Source organism: Delphinapterus leucas, chromosome 9 (assembly GCF_059928025.1).
Source record: "Delphinapterus leucas isolate spDelLeu-1000000601 "Yukka" chromosome 9, BTC_Dleu_Yukka2, whole genome shotgun sequence".
Classification (NCBI taxonomy): domain Eukaryota; kingdom Metazoa; phylum Chordata; class Mammalia; order Artiodactyla; family Monodontidae; genus Delphinapterus; species Delphinapterus leucas.
The window spans coordinates 74,279,579-74,299,294 of record NC_143137.1 but is presented as its reverse complement, the minus strand read 5'-3'; the positions used below and the strand labels follow the sequence as shown (position 1 = coordinate 74,299,294).

At 39.7% G+C, this 19,716-nt stretch overlaps 1 protein-coding gene across 5 annotated transcripts in view; it reads left to right on the top strand.

Annotated features, from left to right (window-relative positions):
* RAPGEF5 (Rap guanine nucleotide exchange factor 5) overlaps nucleotides 1-19,716 on the top strand; it is a 219,965-nt gene that overhangs the window by 118,295 nt on the left and 81,954 nt on the right. For all 5 annotated transcript variants that reach the window (XM_089917710.1, XM_089917709.1, XM_022587925.3 and 2 more), the window contains exon 9: nucleotides 1,674-1,799. In XM_089917710.1, the coding sequence (XP_089773836.1) occupies nucleotides 1,674-1,799 (126 nt within the window). The remainder of the gene's footprint in view (nucleotides 1-1,673; nucleotides 1,800-19,716) is intronic.

Here is a 19,716-nt window from a genome sequence, read left to right as displayed (position 1 = left end):
ATTTCTCTGTCCCTTACCCTGCTTTGTTTTCCTTCATATCGTATATTACCATCTGCTGTTTCATATCTGGATGTTATATAATCCACATCCCCTGGTGAATGTAAGCTCCATGACATGTGGGACTTTGTTTTTATTATTATTGACCACTCTATCCCTAGAACCTGTAATAGATCTTGGCACATGGTGGTGGTTCAAATAAAATCAGTTGAATGAGTGAGTGAATGAAAGGAGGATATCATAGATAGTGGTATTTAAATATTTGGAAGTTTGTCATATTGGATAAAAAATAGACATACTTTCAATTGCTTTAAAGGCAATACTAGTACTCATTGCTTGAAGTTCAATGGTTTCAGCATTTTGCCTAGCGTGATAAGGGGCTTTCCAATAATTCTGGCTCTCCAGCACTGCACAGGCTGTCTTAAGATAAACTGAGATCCTTGTCCTTGGAAACCTTGGAGACAAACTGGAAGACCACTTGTGAAGGATGCTGTAAACATAAATGTCTGACTTTGGTGGAGGAATTCCACTTGCTGTTCCATGGGAATCTGAGTTGGGCCACGTCAGTGATTTTGTTTGTTTGTTTCCTTCCTATTTGTTGGAGAAACTGCTAGTTAAGGTGATGTCCTTGCCCTTAGGAATAAATACTTAGTCATTGCTTTGAATGGAAAATTCCATTTTACTGATGCCCACTCAACAAAATGTGTGTCTTTAGTACAAACTGTTAAGACCCTGAAACTGTGATCACTTGCTGCCCCCTTCTCCATATTTGGTCATGTTGCTGGGTCCATTCGAATCCTATAGATTGTATAGCGTAAAACAAAGACTTGATAGTTTTGGCTGTTCCTGCCAAGAGTAACTTCTGATTTCCTTTTAGATCGTGTCCTGATATGTCAGTGTGAACCATTTTTGAAAGAATTTGAGCAGAAACAGTTCATAATCTGTGTGATGTAACCATTTTTTGTTTCTGATCAAAGTCCTAGATTCTCCTTCTTCATATTATTATTATTTGGTAACGTGGGTATAATAAAAAGTATGATGCTTTGTGGGCCATTTCTCAACCCTGATGAAATTTGAAGCTTTCTTTTTGCAGTTTATTTTTAATAAACTTTTCCACCAGATTTTATGCAACATTGGAGGTATTTTACTAATAATGCCCCATAGTAACTTTCCAGTTATGAAAACAGAAGAATTATCTTGTGATCTTCTTGTGGACTGTGAATTTGTACATGGAATGAGCTGGTGGAGCTGAGGAATTAGGAGGTTATGTACTGTTATTTTTAGTACTCTATCACTTCACCCTTATTGCCAGAGTAATTCCTGGCTAACTTTCCCATGAGTTTTTAACCTCTTGCTGGGCTTATGTAACAGGAAACAGGCTGTCAGGAACAAATAGTGGCATATCAGGAGCGCCCTTTAGTAGCAAATGATTTAGTTTGCTCTGCCTTTCACTCTCTTAAAGTAGACTGATAAATGATCTCACTTTAAGTCTTTTGGTGAGGCATTAGGTTAAGATACTACAATTTCAATTTTGGAAAGGCAAAATATTTTACCAAGACCATGATTTAATCCAGGCGACAGAGAAGATGAGTCTGTTATAAGGTGAACTTTGCAGTGGTGTCATGTCCTGGGACTGTGGATTTAAGTATATCTTTGCTTTTTCTCCAACTCTTAAGGCTGGGATGATATGCAAACTTCAGGAGAGAGATGATATCGGGCGAATTGAACTGGTCCAGAAGCTGGCAAGAGAAAACTGTCAATTTTTGCAGACGGACAAAAAAGAACAGGAGAAGTCTGAACATGTAAGCCCTTTTCCTCTTGGGGATGCGGGTTTGAAGGGGTGGAAAATGTTTCTGCCTGCTTGTATGTTTGAAGGAAAGAATATTTTATTTTAAGTTCTTTAGGTTTGGGGTTTTTCACCCCCCCCCCCGCCAAAGCATGCTTCTTAGTAAAAAATGACAACTACTATAATTTTCTAAGCCAGTGGTTTTGTAAGAGATCTCTTCACAGAAGTAAATCATGTAGAAATATAAGAATGCATGGGAGCAAATATGTGGGAGCAAAGAATGCATGTCTATTTGATGGCTTTCAGGTTTGACTTGGGGAGTTTCACCCCATCAGATAGTTTGTGGAATATGAGTTTTGAGAGAACATTACGATGTACTTTTATATTTAGCACAGGGGGTGAATCTAGTTATCAGACAAATGCATCCTAAGTCACAAGAGACAGATAAGAATGGACGAACAGTTTCTAGATGCTCACACTAAGTGAGAGAGTCAGAAGGGAGTTTTCCCAGTATCTTGTGAGCGTTCGTGTTCCAACGAGAGTTATATTGTTTGGATGTAGCTCAACTGGAGGAAAGGGACGCTCTGCTCAGTTCTCCTGAAAGCAGTTATTCAGATTGAGCCTTAGAACTGAGAACGCTCCCGTCATGCTAGGGAGACAATGGGACCGCTTTCTTCTGCTTTACATTGTTGTCTGTTGACTTCTTGCTGTTGTTTGTAAGGCTTCACTCTCCGTGCTAAGCTCTCCAGGATTGCTCATGAAGGGGAAAAATTCCTCAGTGTTTATGAACATCTCTTTTCTCTGACTTTAATTTTTTCTTGGAGTTTTATTTTCAACCCTTTCCAAGGGGGAAAAATATTGTTTCGTGCTTTTTCTGCTCCAAGGCCATCAGTAGAAAGGCCAGGGATTTACTGAGCTGGAGAGGAGGTGAGAAGTCCAAGGATGGCACGCTGTTTAGTTTGATGACGGTAACGCGTCTCTAACCATTCGGCAAGTCGTTAGCGTCGGTGTCTCAAGGGGGAGAATAATTAGCAGTTTCAAAGCCTTGTGATTGCAATGATCTTAGAGGTGACCATTGGCTTTAAGTGCGAGTGGAGGTCTCAGGAGCCTTCACCTCGGTAGGTACTACTGAAAAGTTAAGGGACTTGTTTGAATTGTTAAAAAGCACCCTGAAGGTTGACTGCATGTATATCTAAGACTGACCCCTAACTTCTTCTGCGTCCTTAGAATAGTTGAATATCCTGGTTCATGTCCTAAATTTCTCAAAACAATATTCCTTTCGATTCATTTTAATTAGAAGAGCAGTGGTTTTCATATGCTACATTTTATTGATTTCAAGGTGCACTTTCCTCACACATCTTAGCATGTCCGAAATCAGGATGAGTCTTAAAGTTGATGATAGGAAAACATGTCCTAGTTTAACTGGGAACATTTTTCTTTCTTAGTGGTCCTTAAAATGGATGACATAGTTTACAGTGGATTGCATACTCAATTCAGTGGATCAGTGACAACCTGAGGGGAGGGCGAGATCTTTTAAAATCAAACCAATAGGAGATAGAGTACCACTTGACCAAGATGAGAAATCATCAGCCTTAGGCCACAGACAGCTTTATGGTTATTAAAAAGGTACCTGTGTTGCCTTTGCCTTATTAGTTGAATCCAGAATATTATAGTTACAGCTAATGAGCGTATAATACACTCCAAATGTATAGTAACAGAAATCTGAACTCGCTGCTCTTTATTATAAGGACTTTTACCATGAGACGGAAATTTAGTGGTGGAAGGTTTGCTGACGGTTTGCTTACGTAACTCCGCTGGCGGTTGTGTACTTACTAGTCTCTTTACACCTTCATTTTAAGATTGTAAAAGAGAACACTAAGGTTTTTTACTTCTTGCATCAATGTCATAATATTGATGCAATAACAGCTCTGAAGTGTGTACATTTCTGAGAGGAAAGATGATGTATCAATAAATATTGGAATGATGGCCTTTTCTGTGTAGACTTTTCCTACTGAAGCTGAAAGTCAGGAAAGGTGACTATGAAGGATCTTTCTTCCTTAGTGATAAATACAAACTTAGCCATTTTGTGGTCCCCCTCCTGCAGGGTGACACCGTCTGAACTGATCAACCCTCAAGGCTGAGACTTCCATAGTACTCTACCAAACAGGATATTTGATACTAGGTGCTTCTACGTTTTACAATAATTTATAAGGAATAAAAATCATCTGGTAGCTTTTTTCACTCTTTTATGTCTTAAGCACTCATTATAAAGGCACCTTTGCTTGCCCACTGATTTCACAGTGTCCATGAGATGATTGCAGCATTTTCATTTTTCCTGCCCTCATTTTCTCTTTGATAGCAGTCATCTGTTCTTGTTCATGAAAACTCAGTTATAACACACAGAATATACAGAGGAAATTGCAGTTTACTTAATGTAAACCCGGTCTGCAGTTTCCTATTCTTATAACAATAACGACCGAACCCTAGAGTTACATACAGATTTCCTTTCTTTTGTGATTCTCAAGTGCGTCAACTACCTCATCTACCATTCCTGGGCCAAAATTATTTAAGTGCACAGTGGTAAAATTTGAGTTAGAATCCCAGTTGCCTATTGAGCCATTCTTTTCACTAAATGACTTTGTTTCTCCAGTCCTAGAATGTCACATCCCCTTTTGTACATGTATGCGAAAATGAGACAACTATTTTGAGGTACTACTACTGCATAGAGATGGACATGAATTTGATGGAATAAAGCTTTTGTTGCTGGTACATCTTGTTACAAATTGAAGGGGCTTCGAGATTTCTGAGTGGGCATAGCTAATATCTTTTTCAACTGGTAAATGCCATGAGTAGGTTATAAATGGATGCAATTAGAGAAACACTTGACTCTGTGCTTTTGCCAAGGGGCTTCTGAAACTTAAAAAAAGTTAAATGTATAATTATCACAAGTTTCTCAGCAAGCACTTAGTTTTCCTATTTCATATTAACAAGCTGTAGGCAAAATTAGCCAGCGCTCATTCCTAAGTGTTGAAAATTATGTGAGAACTTTAAGAAGGGGACAGAAATGGCTGTTTCTTATAAACATTATGAGAGTGAGATTAACATGTGGCCATTAATTCTCTAAAGAAATTGCCTCTTATGTGGGCATCATATTTCCTAGGCTTAATTCTATGATTATATCCATAGAGGAAGGGGCACGTGTTACCAAATGGGGACTTTTGAGCTTGAGCTTGAAGAATGACTAATGGTCATAGAAGGGCCGGACAAGGGAGAGCAGTTTAGGCAGAGGGACCAGCAGGAAGGCACATGAGTTGAGCCCTGGGCAATTCTTGGGAAATGAGGTGGGGTGAGGTGGGCTGTAAGTTGTGAAAGACCTGGCAGTCCACTCTAAGGAGTTTAGACTTGCCTTTCTGGTAAAGGAAAGCCATCAAAGAAGGGAAGTGGCATAATCAGATGTGGTCTGTTTAAGATCTCTCTGGCATTGGTTTAGAGGAAAAATTGAGTGGGGAACAGGGAAGTGTTGGAGAGAACCCTTAGAGAGCTATTGTTGTGAGTCAGGTACGAGATGTAAGCCTGAAGCAGGGTGGCAGCTCTGGGAATGTTGAGTCGTTTAGATGGTAAAATTGGCAGAATTTGATAATTCTGCCAATTATCAATGGGGGATAATGGGGGAATGTGTGTGCTAATTTATACTAAGCAGTTTTTGAATTTGTTATTACGGTTTCCTGGTACAGACATGAGAAAGTTCTGTTTATCACCAGAGTGGTTGGTCACCTTTGCCAAAAAGCTACATAGACATTTACCTTGTTTTGTTGTCCTGCAGTGTGTTTCAAGTGTCTGAGATTTATTGCTACAGAACACTGTTTATCTCGTTAACAAATTGTTTGATGGAGTTTCTGGCTAACAGTATGGAGACTACTTCTTCTGAGACCCAGATACTTGGACAATACCTTAAGCACAGAGAATCTCTGGTAACCTCAAAATGAACTAAATTATTTGGCCAAAGCTTTGGCATTGGCTGCAATGATGTGTGTGCCTCCTTCAGAACTAACTGTGATTTTAGAGATGCTCTCCTAACCCATAGTCTGAGTTGGTGTTTCTATACTGTTATTCTAGAATACTCTTGGTCGTTTATTCATTCAGTACACCTTTATTGAAGCTGATGTTGTAGGGGATCCAGAAAAACCATGGTGGTTCCTACCTGAAGGAGTATAAGTCAGGTTGTGGAGAAAAGATACTGACACAAATAACAGCAATACAAGGAGGCAGTGGTGATAATCCCCAGAGAGATACATGGGTGTCAGAGGAAGAAATTACACCTGGGGAAACAGGATTCTTTCTCATGGCAGTGGTTGAGTTTGATGTGGACCTTAAAGTAGGTTTTAGGTTGGATTTAAACAATCCAAACTGAAGAAGAGCATTCCTGGAGGAAAGAATAGCATTAGAAAATGCACAGAAATATCTAAAAATACAAGGTATTTTTTGGAAAGCGAAACCATTCTGTCACCAGGGTACCAAGAATGGGGGTAAGGGAGATGGTGACAAGGATTCAGGAGATGGAAAAGTTAGTGAGAAATGAGATTGGGACCAGACTGTGGAGGATTTTGAGGGCTGAGACGTTTCACTTCATTCTAGAAATAATGAAGAGGCATTGACTTGTTTTGTTAGTTTTCATAAGAAAGTAGGATGAGGGGGCCCTTCTGTGAGGTAAACGATATTATTTCAGTGTGATGAGTCAGAAAGCTGAGGCTGGTGAGTGATTAAGCAGAGCTGGGGTAAGTGTGAACTCAAGTCTGACTGCCCCTGGGTGGCATCTTCTCTCAGCTGTCATCACCGGAGGGAGGCCTGGTAGGAGGACAGGAAGCTGAGATGACAAGAATCATGATAGTCCTGAGAAAGAGGCACCACTAGGAGGACAGCCCTGAAGGAAAGACAGACGGCTACATGTTGAAGGGATGGTGGTGGTGAAGTGTGGGAAGGAAAAATGAAAAGGGAATGCTAAGCTACTAGCTTATTTTGAGTCCTAACTTTTTAAAGTGTATAAACTGTTCACATTTAGTATCTGTGAAATAGCTGGATTAAAGTATACATCTAGATGTGGGTGCTGTTTAATGGCATACCGCTGCACTGTTTACCAGAAAACCGAAACTCAGTTTTTCCTGAAATGTCGTTTATGCTTTGTAGTGTATTAACCTGTAGAGTAGAAATACTAACAAGCAGCTCCTGAACTTGACTTCCTAATTTCCAAACTGCAGAAATGAAGGTCTGTAAAACGTATGTGAGAGCCGTGCTAAGTGATGCTTTCCCTGGGGACCCTGTCTGTATCCCTCCCTCTCCCCACCCTGCTTTCTTCAGTTCCTTTGTTATGTCTGGGGACCCACCCTACTTCCTTCCCCTTTTCCAATTCACTCATGAAATATGGGTGGGAAGGGGATTTTACACGTTCTGAAAATGAATCTTGGCATAGCCTGCTGCCAGGGTAGGGTCCCTATCTCTCAACTTCAACCGGAATTTCCTTTCCCCTGTTTCCTGCAGCCTCATCCTGAACTCCTGCTTGCGTCAAAGGGTTTGCTGGTTGTGGATTACTAGGGCAGAAGTGGGTTGGAGTATTCTGGCTACCGCTACTCTTATTGCACACACTAGAAGTTGGTCTCTGCATTTCATTTGGTCTATTGCTTAAAAAAAAAAAAAAAAAAAAAAAAAGCAGCTTAATATAAAGTGAAAGCCCTCTTTATACTCTACGTGAAATACTAAAAGGAAATGGTTTTATCATTCTGTATTCAAACTTGCATTATACATCTAAGCGAGTAAAGTTAAGACCAATCATGGCATTATTTGAAGTTCACCAGTAATTTAGTTTAACCAGGAAACTAAAGACAAATAGAATGTTATAACATTATTGCTTAGTATTGAAAGCCAGAATTCAAATGTATTAGGCAAGTCATAATATATTAAGTTGCCCACTGCTGAGAAATTCTGTGTAGAAACCATGTATTTTTCTTAATGACAAAATCCCGACTTTGTGTTGGTTTGGTACTAACATACATACCTTTTTAGAGGAAATAGGCTTCCTTGAGCGAGTTGTTTTAGTTCATTTTTAATCTGGATTAATTTGGTCACAGAGTAACCACGAAAGTGATAGAAGATAGGTCTTGCCTCCAAGAAGTTTACAGTCTAGCTGGAGAAACAAATTCACACTTGGAAAACAAGTGAACCACACATTTCCCAGGCCTTCAGGGAGAGGGAAATACCTCTGGTAGACCTATTCACAGTGGCAGCAATCCAAAAAGAAGTTCTCTGTTTTCAAAAGCAAGGTTTACAAGTTTGGTTCACTTTAAATTCTGCTTTTGTTTCGTTTTTTTCCTTCCGGAAAAATGGCAGCCAGTGGACATCAGTGCTGTGCTCATGCCGCCTGGGGGGCCATCTGCCCATTAGCTGGGTTTTTAGGTTCTCACAGAAAGCCCACTGCAAGTCTCAACATTTTTAAAGTATTAGTTTCAGTTTTTAACGTTTTTAACATTTTAAGCGGAGAGGGAATTGTCCTTATGATACTCATTTATTTTTCTGAAAATATTCAAGTTTCTTTTTTAAAGGCCCAGTTAAGAAAATGGATACTGTCTCAGTTAGTTTGATTTATCAAAGCCATATTCTCAGTGGATCTTGGATTCCCTATGGTACAGATGCTGCTCCCCAGGTTTATTCATTTCTTCTACTTGTAAAAATAAAATAGCCATATCATCTTTAGTATGTCTAAGAAATCTTTAAGGTGAAATATTGAAAAATAGGTTATTTTTCTTTGACTTTTGTTCCTCTCAGTGGTGTACCTCACTCCAGACCCCTGGCAACCTTATATTCTTTTTTTCTCTACCCCTATCAAGGCCTGGTCTGCATTAATATAGCAATATTAATACTTTGTAGGTTGTTGTCTGATCAGGTAACACTAGAAATCTTTGGTGGTTTGGTTTCATCTGAATTTATAATGGGTGCTTTAAGACAAAAGTGTAGAGAAAAGATGCACAGACAGATGGACAGTCCTTCACGGAGAGATGGACAGTACTTTATGACAACTGTGTACCACTGAGGCTCAGAGAAGTAAAACATGGAAACATCAAGGAGTATGGAGACATAGGTACCAACATACATTGTGCCTTGATTCCCCAAAGAGTGCCCTGATACATCACTGCTTTTGGGGAGATAACGCTGCAAGAAATTCAGAGGCTGAGTTCACAGTTACCTGCATGCTAAGTTCCGGGGTGCTATGGAAGCTTGTCACAGGGAGCTCAGCTGGTCTAGGGAGACAAGCATGTGTCCCTGAGGAAGAGAAAGAAGAGAAGAGAAGAGTCAGAAGAGCTCCCAGGAGAAGTGAGGAAGAATGGGCATCCCAGGCAGAGGAGAGCGAGCATGGGTGAGGACAGGAAGGGCCTGATGCAGAGAGAGGAGGATGCAGCCCTGCAGGCAGAACTAGTGGCTGAAGCCAAGGGGTCAGAGGGTGGGGAGGGCCAGAGGATGCAAGGCATTACCTAAAGGCCTAGCCAAAAACGGCGTGCTAAGAGCGATACAGAGCTTTCGTGAAGAATGTAAACAAGAGAGAGAAAGATGATTAGATGTGAATTTTTGAGATTCCTCTGCTGCTGTGTGGGGATGGGTTTGCTAGCAAAGAATGGGTCACGCGCGCACTCCTTTCAAAGCTTTCTGACTCTCCTTTCCTCATAGTCCTCTCTTGGTTTTACTACATAAAACAGGAACCAGCATAAACAGTAAAGCTTTGCTGTGAAGACAGAATGTCCAATGATAGCTCTACTCTTAACTTATTAAATATACTACATCATCATTTTTCTTGAAAAAGTTGACTGATTCAGTCCTGCCTTTATAGAAATGAATTTTGAACTTGCATGTAATGTGAATACTCTCTGTTAATTAACACCCCGCAGGCATGTATGTTCACATTAAATGTACTTACTCTGCTGCACGATATTTGCTGCACATTGATTCAGCCAGAGTTTGGTGATTTCTGAGAGATTCAGATACTTCAGTTGATAAAGATGAGGAAAAGAAATTTATAAAAGATTTCCATGTGGGATGCAAAGAACCTTTTTTTCCTTTTGCATTGGGAAGTGGGTGGAAAGGAAAAATTCCATCTGGCATACAGCAGCGCTAGATGTTGTTCTAAGATGGCAAAAATAGAAGATTGCTGAAAATATCGTAACAGAACATAACAGACTGTGGGTAAATGTACAGTACATATTTTTCTAATAAATCATGTTAAATACCCGTATTTTACTTAAAACATGACCATGTTCTTATTTGTCGTTACATAAAAATTTGTCTTTAATTTTTAAAAAAATCACCCACTCCATTACTGTAGCAAAAAAAGACTTGTTTGGGTCTGTAGAAGTTAATGCTGTCACACTTAGGTTTACCTGGGATAGGTTTTTGTGGCCTTTTTCTTTCTTTTTTTCTTTTCCAATCTTTCCCTCCTGTATTAAAAAAAAAAAAAAAAAGGAGAAATAAGATATGACATGTCTGTTCATTTATTGTACATTCCTAGTAACTAAGTGAACAAGGCTCAACAATCTTAACAAAGCCTTGTAAGTATCCTCTTTGTTCAGGTTCCAGGAATGGCTGGGCATGATTGAGGTGAGCTGAGTCAGGATAAAGGATCAGGGGCTCCTCCAGATCCAAGAAATAAAGAGAGGGAGTGAACCACAGTTAAGATGAGCAGGAAGTGGCTCGGGGGTAGGGATCTCTAAGGAAGGTCTCTTGAAAACTTAATGAGTCACAGAAGCATATCTTAGTGACCTCCCAGGTGGGGGTGGGGTGGAAGGTGTCCAGGTAAAATTTGACCCTGTGAGATCAAAATCACATGGATGACTCGTTAAACCTTGCTTGATCTTGCCTTGGGTAGGATTTATAGAGGCAAAACAAGGTTTATATTGATACTCTTGTGCATAAAGAATTCTAATGACCCCCAGATGGTACAATGCATAATAAAATCCCAAACTGAATTTTATGGTTGATGGATGCTATCACTTTCTCCCTGCTCGGTGAACTTACTGTTACTACAAGTCGGGGGATTGTGATGATGTGTTATTTTTTGCAATCAATCTGAGTATCCTGGAGTTTTCCTATGATAATCATAGGCATTGGAAAGAACTTTTTTGATGTGATGTGTCTTCATTAGGTAAGAAAAAGTTTCACCCAGAAACTGGTACCTGCTAAATAGGATTATAAAGAGTATCCTCTGAAACGGGCAATAAGTACTTTACACTCCATTAATTCTGTCGGAAGTTCATTAATCACAAGAAGATTTTGAAATATTTCCATTGATAATATTCTTCTAGTAAAATGTGTACCTTTTAGCCTCTGTTATCAGAAGCAAAAGATCATTAATTAAAATAGTCATTATCAGCGATCCTTCAGGTTTGTTAGGGAAGGGTGTAACTCAGTCTTTGTGCTTTTAACTCTTTGTGTTTCTGAAGGTATATGTTGTGGGACTCTAATGGAGACTAGCCTGACTGAAATGACCCTTGCTCCAATAAAGCATTTCTGCTGAACTACTTCTCTCCTACTAATTAGCACTTATCCCATCAGAAAATTAACACAGCAAGTCCTGAACACAGGCACGGTTTTGTCAACAAAAATAAATGGGAGCATTCAGTGCTTCTCATTAAACACTCATAGGGAAGCACAGATCTAAAAATGATCTCCGTGTTAAAACAGTACTCAGGTATAACTCTAAAATCATGGGAACCGAGAGAGTAATTGAAGGCATGGAGATAATACTGTCTCCTCTCGTACTTTGTATGACTGGAATTTTAAAAGATGTACATGAATAGAACTACAGGATATGGAATGGCAGGGACAGAGCACGCATGGCCCAAGTTGGTGCTGATTTCTACCTACAAGTTCGAGGTTAAGGGGTACACCGAGGTGGACAAGGGAAGCTTTTGAGCTTAGATGAGACAGAATTCTAACTAACCCTTAAAATCCAAGAGAAGAAACTTTGGAATAAAGTAGAGAGCCAATTTTATTCTGATTGTCTTTTAAGGAATATACCTGAATGCCAGATGCTTGCGGGCGGACACGTTTCATGACCCGTTGAACTGTTAAATGCCATTTCCATTGTAATTTGTCAGTCTCATCTGACTTGTATCCCAATTTTAAGTAGATCCCACTTCTGTCCCAAGTCAGTAAATCTCCAATTCCTGTCCTTCAGTATTATTCATTCTCTTGGCATATGGAGGAGATGTGCAGAGACCTGAGAAAAGTTCGCCACACCCTGGAAAAATCCTTCTTAATAAAGATCTGACCGGCCCTAGGTGTAGGCAACATCTGCAGCGGCTTATTCCCCTGGCCCCAGCCTCTGTGGTTTGCCGTTCCTGCCTCTGAGCTCTGACTTCTGCTTTTAGGTACCACACCTGGCTATGCCAGAATCTCCGGGGAAGAGTGTACTGAGTTTTGTTGACCCCGTTTTGGCCTAAACCTAAGTTTTGAGAGGGCTCCACTCCAGAAGAAAAGCCAAGACTGGTGTCTTTTCCTTCTGAGTGATGGAGCATGGCAACTGCAGACCTCCCGGTCTGGGGGACCCTAGAAAGAAAAGAAAAGTTAGGTAGCACAGGCCTATGGAAGACTCAGAGGGAATTAACTGTGCATTCCTTAGCTGGATATGGTGACCCACCGACTCCGGGGAATTCATTCACTTACCTAACTGCAGTGAGGTCTTCAGACAGACACCAGCGTCCCTCATCAATCAGACACTTAGCTTCTCCATCATTAGAAGTTTATTTCAGATTCCCGTGTTTGAGCTCATACAGATGATTAGAAAGAATCCTACTCGATGAAGATGGAGACAGCCAGATAGCTGTTCAGCTTGCTGCTACCAGTAGTGGCTATTCAGCCATGGCACGTAAAGTTGACTTTGTCTAGGGCCTAAATAATTTTTAATTTCAGTAGAACTTTCTCCTTTTCATATATAGAGCAGATTTTTAAAGTACTTGGCCAAGATTTATTCTTGCCTATATTCATTGAGAAAAGCATTTGTTAAGCACTGATGAACCAGGCATCACACACAGTAGAACAGAGACATAAGTGAACAAGATATGATTTGAGCCCCCAAGCCACCGACTGTTAATGAGGGAGAAAGATGAGAAAACAAAGACACGAGAGTGAAGAAGGGCGATACGCAGACAGAAGAAAGTAAGGGGTGTACTCTGAATACGGTGTTTGTTTCTAGAAAATTGTTTCTTTGCCTTCTGGTGAGGCATTTGCTAAATTAAACATCATCTCTTTTACTTCCTGGGTTCTGACCACGTAAGGACACAAATCATAAATGGCAAATATCACAGATCTCATGTCTAAAGAGAGTTACATATTGTTGGTGTTTACCATTTTCCTCTCTCCCCATTTTCTAGTTACAAAATATATTTTAATTAGAATACTGTATATAGTTCTTGTCCTGTTTTACTGATTGAATTTGTTTTTGAAAACATGCTTCATTCTTGAGGTTTATAGGTGTTTGACCAGAACAAGGCAATGCCAGAACAAGGCATCAGGCAACTTGCAGGAATTTATAGCACATTTCTGTTAAAGACTGTTTAAAATTGTTCTACTAATAGTAAAGTAATACGTGCCTTTTGTAGAGAATTTAGAAATCATAGAAAGCTACAAGGAAGAACAGAAAAATTTAGTGAGAACTAACTACGATTTCCTCTCGCCTTCCCAATTATATCAGTGTATACATTATGAGGCTTTCCTTACGTTTCCATAACATACTTCACTTACTTACTCTTCCCATTTGGGGGCAAATAGGTTTTCAAATTTTTGCTGTTATAAGTGATCTGAGATGCACATCTCTAAAAAAATCTTTATGTAAATTTATATTTCTTAAGGATAAGTTCCTAGCTGAGTAATTACTACTCACAGGTATGAACTGCATCAATCTCTTTTATGTTTTTCGCTCAGCTATGCTCCATAAAGCTTGTTCCAGTTTTCCCATACATTAGCACTACATTAAAGTACTTATTTTGTAATACCCTCACCCACATTGATTATTACGATTCTTAGAAGGAGAAACGAAGTATTCTTGTCGGGCTGATGGCAAGGACCAGTATTATCTTGTTCAAATTTACATTTCTTTTCTAGTGAGGTTGAATACTTACAATTTATATCAATCCAGTTATATTTCTTCTGTAAATAATCTATTCACCTCCTTTGCCCATTTTTCCATTGGGATTTTTCTTATTGATTTGAACAAGCTTTTTATATGTTAAGGACATTAATCTTTGTAATATTTGTTATATGTAGTTTTGCCGAGTTTGTTTCTTATTATTTTTATACATATATGAGCAAAACTCTTGATTCATGTTTTTTTAATTTCAAAAATCACCTTTAAAATCAGAGAGTTCTTCCGAATTCTGTGGCTAGATACTCAATTTTATTTTCTTCCATTTCTTCTAGAGTTGCACTTTTCACTCAGGTCTTTCATATAGCTGGGATTTATTTTTGTAATGTAAAAGTAAGGTTTCTTGATTAGTTATCACATGCGAATTTTTTCATATTTTCAAACTTTTACTGTTTTGTTACCAGCATTAAAAAATCCATTTTATTCTTGATAAATTGAAATTCTGTTAACAAACTCCCTACAAATTAAATATATTGAGCACGAATTTAGTCAGTCATATTACCTCTCTGAGCTTCAGTTTTCTCATCTATAAGGGTAGTAGATTGGACATCGACGATTTCTTCTAGCTCTAAAATTCCTGTCTTAAATTGAAGACCCGCCCCCCCTCCCCCAAATTCAGCAGCATTCATACTTCTGAGTGTTGAACACTTTGGGGGGAAATGTTGCCATTTTAAAGTGGATACCAGTTGATTATTCAGGAGGTTTTGAATAGCCATCTTTTACTCTGATTGACTATGCCTATCAATGCCAATAATCATTCTGTTCTTTTATGTTCTAAAAATACTCCTGTGGCTAGAATTTCCAAAAATTTACTTTTTGTGAAATGCTGTTGGTATGGACAGATGGTGATCTAGCATCCTGCCAGAAGTATCCCTGCTGTCAGGGTGTTAAAACCATATTTCAAGTCATGTCATTAAATATTTGGAACTGTTTTTCTGAGTTCAGAATGTCCTGAGCAGGACTGAGATATAAAACTCCCAGATAATGACAAATTAAAAAAACTTCCAGATCTTACTGCCTTGAACTCCTAGAAATAAGTATAAAGGAGTCTATTTATTTATACTGGCTAAATTCATTAACCGCTATGCACAGCCTAGCTCCAAACCACTGTTTTTTTAAAAATGCAAATTTATATCTCTCCCCCATTTCTCTCTCATAAAGAATATTTCCTCTTTGAGGGTAATCTCCATGTTTTTTTTGAACTTTTACCCCCAGTGTCTAGCGCTAGGCTTTCAATCAATATTTGCGGGCCTGAATTCGGTCAAGAGGACAATTGTGAGTGATTTGAAATGTTTCCCAAGTTCAAGCACTCAAACCGAATCTCTGCAAAACCAAAGTTGTATCTCTGCAAATCCAAGGTTTTCATCTCATCTCCAGGATTCCGGTTCATTGGAGATTTAAAGTTTTAAACTGAAGGGTTTTGTACCATGGGGAATTAACCTGGAAATGGCAAGCAGAAAGGACAGGGAGGTTCACCACAGTAGTCAGTTTGTAACTACAGACAAGCTTTTGGGAGAATACATACTTGGTAAAGAGTAGACACAAACTTTCAAACTTCAATGAGTCATAGTTTACAAAGCAAGGCTCTTACTGGGGCAGGTTTGTATATGAGGATTTCAATCCTCTTTGGCATGCCAAGTGCACATTAATATTCAGGAAAATAGAAGATTGTTTTGCTGTTCTTTATTATCAAAGTACTTCCATTTCTTTTCAATCCATTCCTCTCTTCCCGCACACCCATCCTTCACTCCAGAAAAAGAGGGAGAAACACCTACTCCATTGCAACCAAATTCATTTTTGTCTTTTTTTAACCTTCTCTCTTCCTTTTTACCTTCTAATTTTGTTTGTCTCTCAAATAATTGTACCAATATTCCATTGCAGTTTAAATTCCCTTAACCTGTTTTAACACCAACTTTCTGTGGCTGTGCAATAAACCAAGAGTGACACAGTCCTACCTTTCTCCCAATCTTGTTTCAAACTGTGAAATAAATTTCTGAGATGGTTCCTGCTGAGACCTAAGGCGTGCCTCTCTAAAAGCACCAAGGAATGTGCAAAACATGAAAATACAAGAGTGTTTACTTAAGATGCTTTGTATCTCCTTGCTTCCATGCCATGTGATCTTGCAGTTGCTACGGTAACTAGGAATTTTTCATTCCATAACTTGTATAAGGACTGAGGCTGCCCTTTTTATTACTGCTCTGCCCTCTCTAAAGTTACACATGCACTCACGTGCGCACACACACACACACACGCACACGCACACACGCATATTCGCAAGCACTCACGTGTAAATGCACATTTATATACACACAAAAGAGACTTGGAAAGAGTTCCTTGACTTGAAGCATTCCCATTTTCTAAGTGTATTACTTTACACTTTATTTACTTTCAATTTAAAATTTTTTTCCAGCTTTATTGACATATGATTGACAAAAGTCATATATATTTAAGGTGTACAATGTGATGTTTTGATATATGCATACATTGTAAAATGATTACTGCAATCAAGCTAATTAACATATCCATACGTCACGTGATTACGTTAGATTTTGTGTGTGTGTGTGTGTGTGTGTGTGTGTGCGCGCACGGTGAGAACACTTAAGATGTACTCTCTTAGCCAATTTCATGGATCCAATACTTTTTAAATTTGAAGAATATTTCCACTGGGTCTGTTCACAGTTAAGAGCTAGCTTTCTCAAGTTATTTCAATTTATAAATTAGATCTTTACTTAATCAGGACGCATTTCCAAACACAACTATGTTTCCTATAAGAGGAATTTGGGAGGAGAAGCCAATGCCATAGGAACTAGTCAGGGGTGGCTCTCAAGGGCTGCTGTTAAAATCCATATTGTCCTCTTTTTACTCAGATTTTAAAGGCTTCTGTAAAACTGCTGCTGTGAATTAGTCAAACCCCAGGTGACAAGTATATCTGCAACTAGTACGTAGAAATTTTGTCCGAGTCATAATTTGCCATAGGTTTTCATCTCATCTTTAGGCTGCTTGAGGAAAGTGTCAATATTGATATTTTCCCTTCAGAATAACTTCATAAGTGTGTCACACACATATACACATACACACACACAATGATATAAGAATTCTTGGGAACTAGAAGGTATTTCTAAAATTTATATTTGTCATTTCTGTAAAATTTCCTAGGAAGCAAGATTTCAGATTTTTTGGTTGTTTTAAATCTCAAGTAACATATGTATTGTATGTTTAGGGCCATCAAGATATACCAATATGTACAGCTGATTCACTTTGTTATAAAGCAGAAACTAACACACCATTGTAAAACAATTATACTCCAATACAGATGTTTTAAAAACAAAAGATATACCAATAATGCGAAGTGGAAATAAGTGCTGTTCCCAGCACTAAGTTATCTGAGTTTTTTGCAAAGTGGCCGAATCTGTCGTGAACATATCGTGCAAACTGTCTGCATGAATGCTGTGGATTGATGGAATTCACAGGTTCAAAGTATTGATAGACAAAGTTTTTTTCCAGTGACCTCAGTATGTTAGGAAATGCTTAATGATCTAATTTAGAATTTGAAGGCATCCTCATTTCTTCTGAATTACCTTCTAATAGGCCTCTGTCAGATCATATATGCGCAAGGCAGTGCCCTCAGTTGCCCTTTGACCTAGGCTTTTTGAATCCAAGGGGTAAGTCTTAGTGACTTCCCAGCCCAGCCGAGCCTTTGCATTTTCCCGTGGGCCCACTAACCAGGGAGAGTGTATGTAACTCTGAGTCTTAGCAGAATGAAATAACCACCATATCTGGGACCAAGGGGCTGCAGAAGTGATGGAGTGCAGCAGCCTCATCCCGTGACCACGGCTGACATCACGCCTTGCTTGTTGCTGCAGGTGTTTTGTCTTGTTTATACTTTAGACTTGCTGATGCTGAAGGATATTGACTGCTCCCTTGCAGATAACCAGGAACCCCGCCACAAAACTAGGGCCTTGTAAGGCATTAACTAACTCTTGAAATTTCTCCTTTCTACCCTAGCCTACTCTCTGAACTGAGTCTCTTGGAACCTCTTCCTCCTTGCCTTTGCCGACCTCTCTGTCCTTGATCTTGGGCCATCCCAATGTCTAGAATCTGTCTGCTCACCCACCATTCACCAGGCCATTCATTCATTCATTTAACAGACAGTGTCATTCTGGATGGAGGGACAGCACAGAGAACAAGACAGACCAAGCCCCTGTTCCCATGCAACAGATATCAGAGTGGAACTTGTCCTGCCATTTCGCCTTTCTCTTCTCCTCTCTATCCCCACCCACAATCTTGTCATCAACCAAGAACTTCCATACTGGATCTAGAGGACTTTCTGGGAAAGATTTAATAAAATTTAAGATTTTATGATAAAAAAACAGTAACACCTGTGTGATTTAATAACTCTCAAGGGTCACATGGGGAGTGTCGAGTATGAAGCAAAGTGTAGGATCTGAACCGTAGTAAACTGATGTAAATATTAGACCAGAAAGAGTGTTAAGAAAATAAAACGTACAGGAATTAGATTAAGTCAATTAGGGAGATGCTAATATAACCTACCCTAAAGCTATTAGGTGTTTTTTGTTGTTTTTTTTTTTTGCTGTACGCGGGCCTCTCACTGTTGTGGCCTCTCCCGTTGCGGAGCACAGGCTCCGGATGCGCAGGCTCAGCAGCCATGGCTCACGGGCCCAGCCGCTCTGCGGCATGTGGGATCTTCCTGGACCGGGGCGCGAACCCACGTCCCCTGCATCGGCAGGTGGACTCTCAACCGCTGCGCCACCAGTGAAGCCCAAGCTATTAGGTTTTTGAGTTGTTTTCCTGACAGCAAGGTGATGGACTCCATGACCTGTATGGTGCCATCTAACTTAGTGATAAACTGACATAAGCTTCTCTGGAAACTGGAAGGACAAGTTTGCTAGATCATGTACATTTGCATCCCCTCCTCCATTCTCACCTCTGCTCTGTGCTGGTTGGCAGTGAGACCTGACCCCCATGGACCTAACCCGCCCGGATCTCTTGCCTTCCATCTCCAAATGGGGCTTGGGCAATGGGAGGGGTCATAGGAGATCAGAGTGTAGAAGGAGACGGGGTCAGGGTGTTTCTTCCTACCTTGTCCTGCTTTCTGCTGCAGTTATGGCAGTGACGGCACCCCTCTGGGACTGCAGCTCCTCCTTGCAAGCCTCTCAGTTACTTCTCCAGCTCCCTCCCAATGGGATCCAGTACTCACTCTGACTTCCTCTTGCCCCTTCAAGCCCAGGGGTGGTTAGTATCTCCCTTTGCTGGTCCATGGTTATCTCACCATATTTTGGTTAATTTTATCAGACCTACCCATACTTCTGTAAGTAGTCCCTCCATTAAACACTTTCAGAACCCTTGCTGAGTATGCCTCTTTTCTACCAGTATCCAGAATAATCCATCAAGCTAATAGCGTATATCAAAATATACTTGTGATGGAAAAACAGTGCCTGTATTTCGGGATATTACATTCTATCCCCATCTCCTCTCCTCTCTTGTGCAATAGGTTTACTAGCTGAAGTTGGCTTCAGGATCAAATTCCTAGCCTTGCCCTAATTGTAGGGTTCTTAGAAAACTTGCTTTACATGATAATTATTAGAGGCAGTAACATTTAATAAATACAGTTCTTTTCTAGCAGCCAGAACTTTCTATCTAGTCTTGTGTACTCGTTTTTCTGTGGGAGTTTAGTCACGTTCCGTAACAACTTTGTGTTTGCTTTCACACTGTGGAAGTCAGACTTGACCTA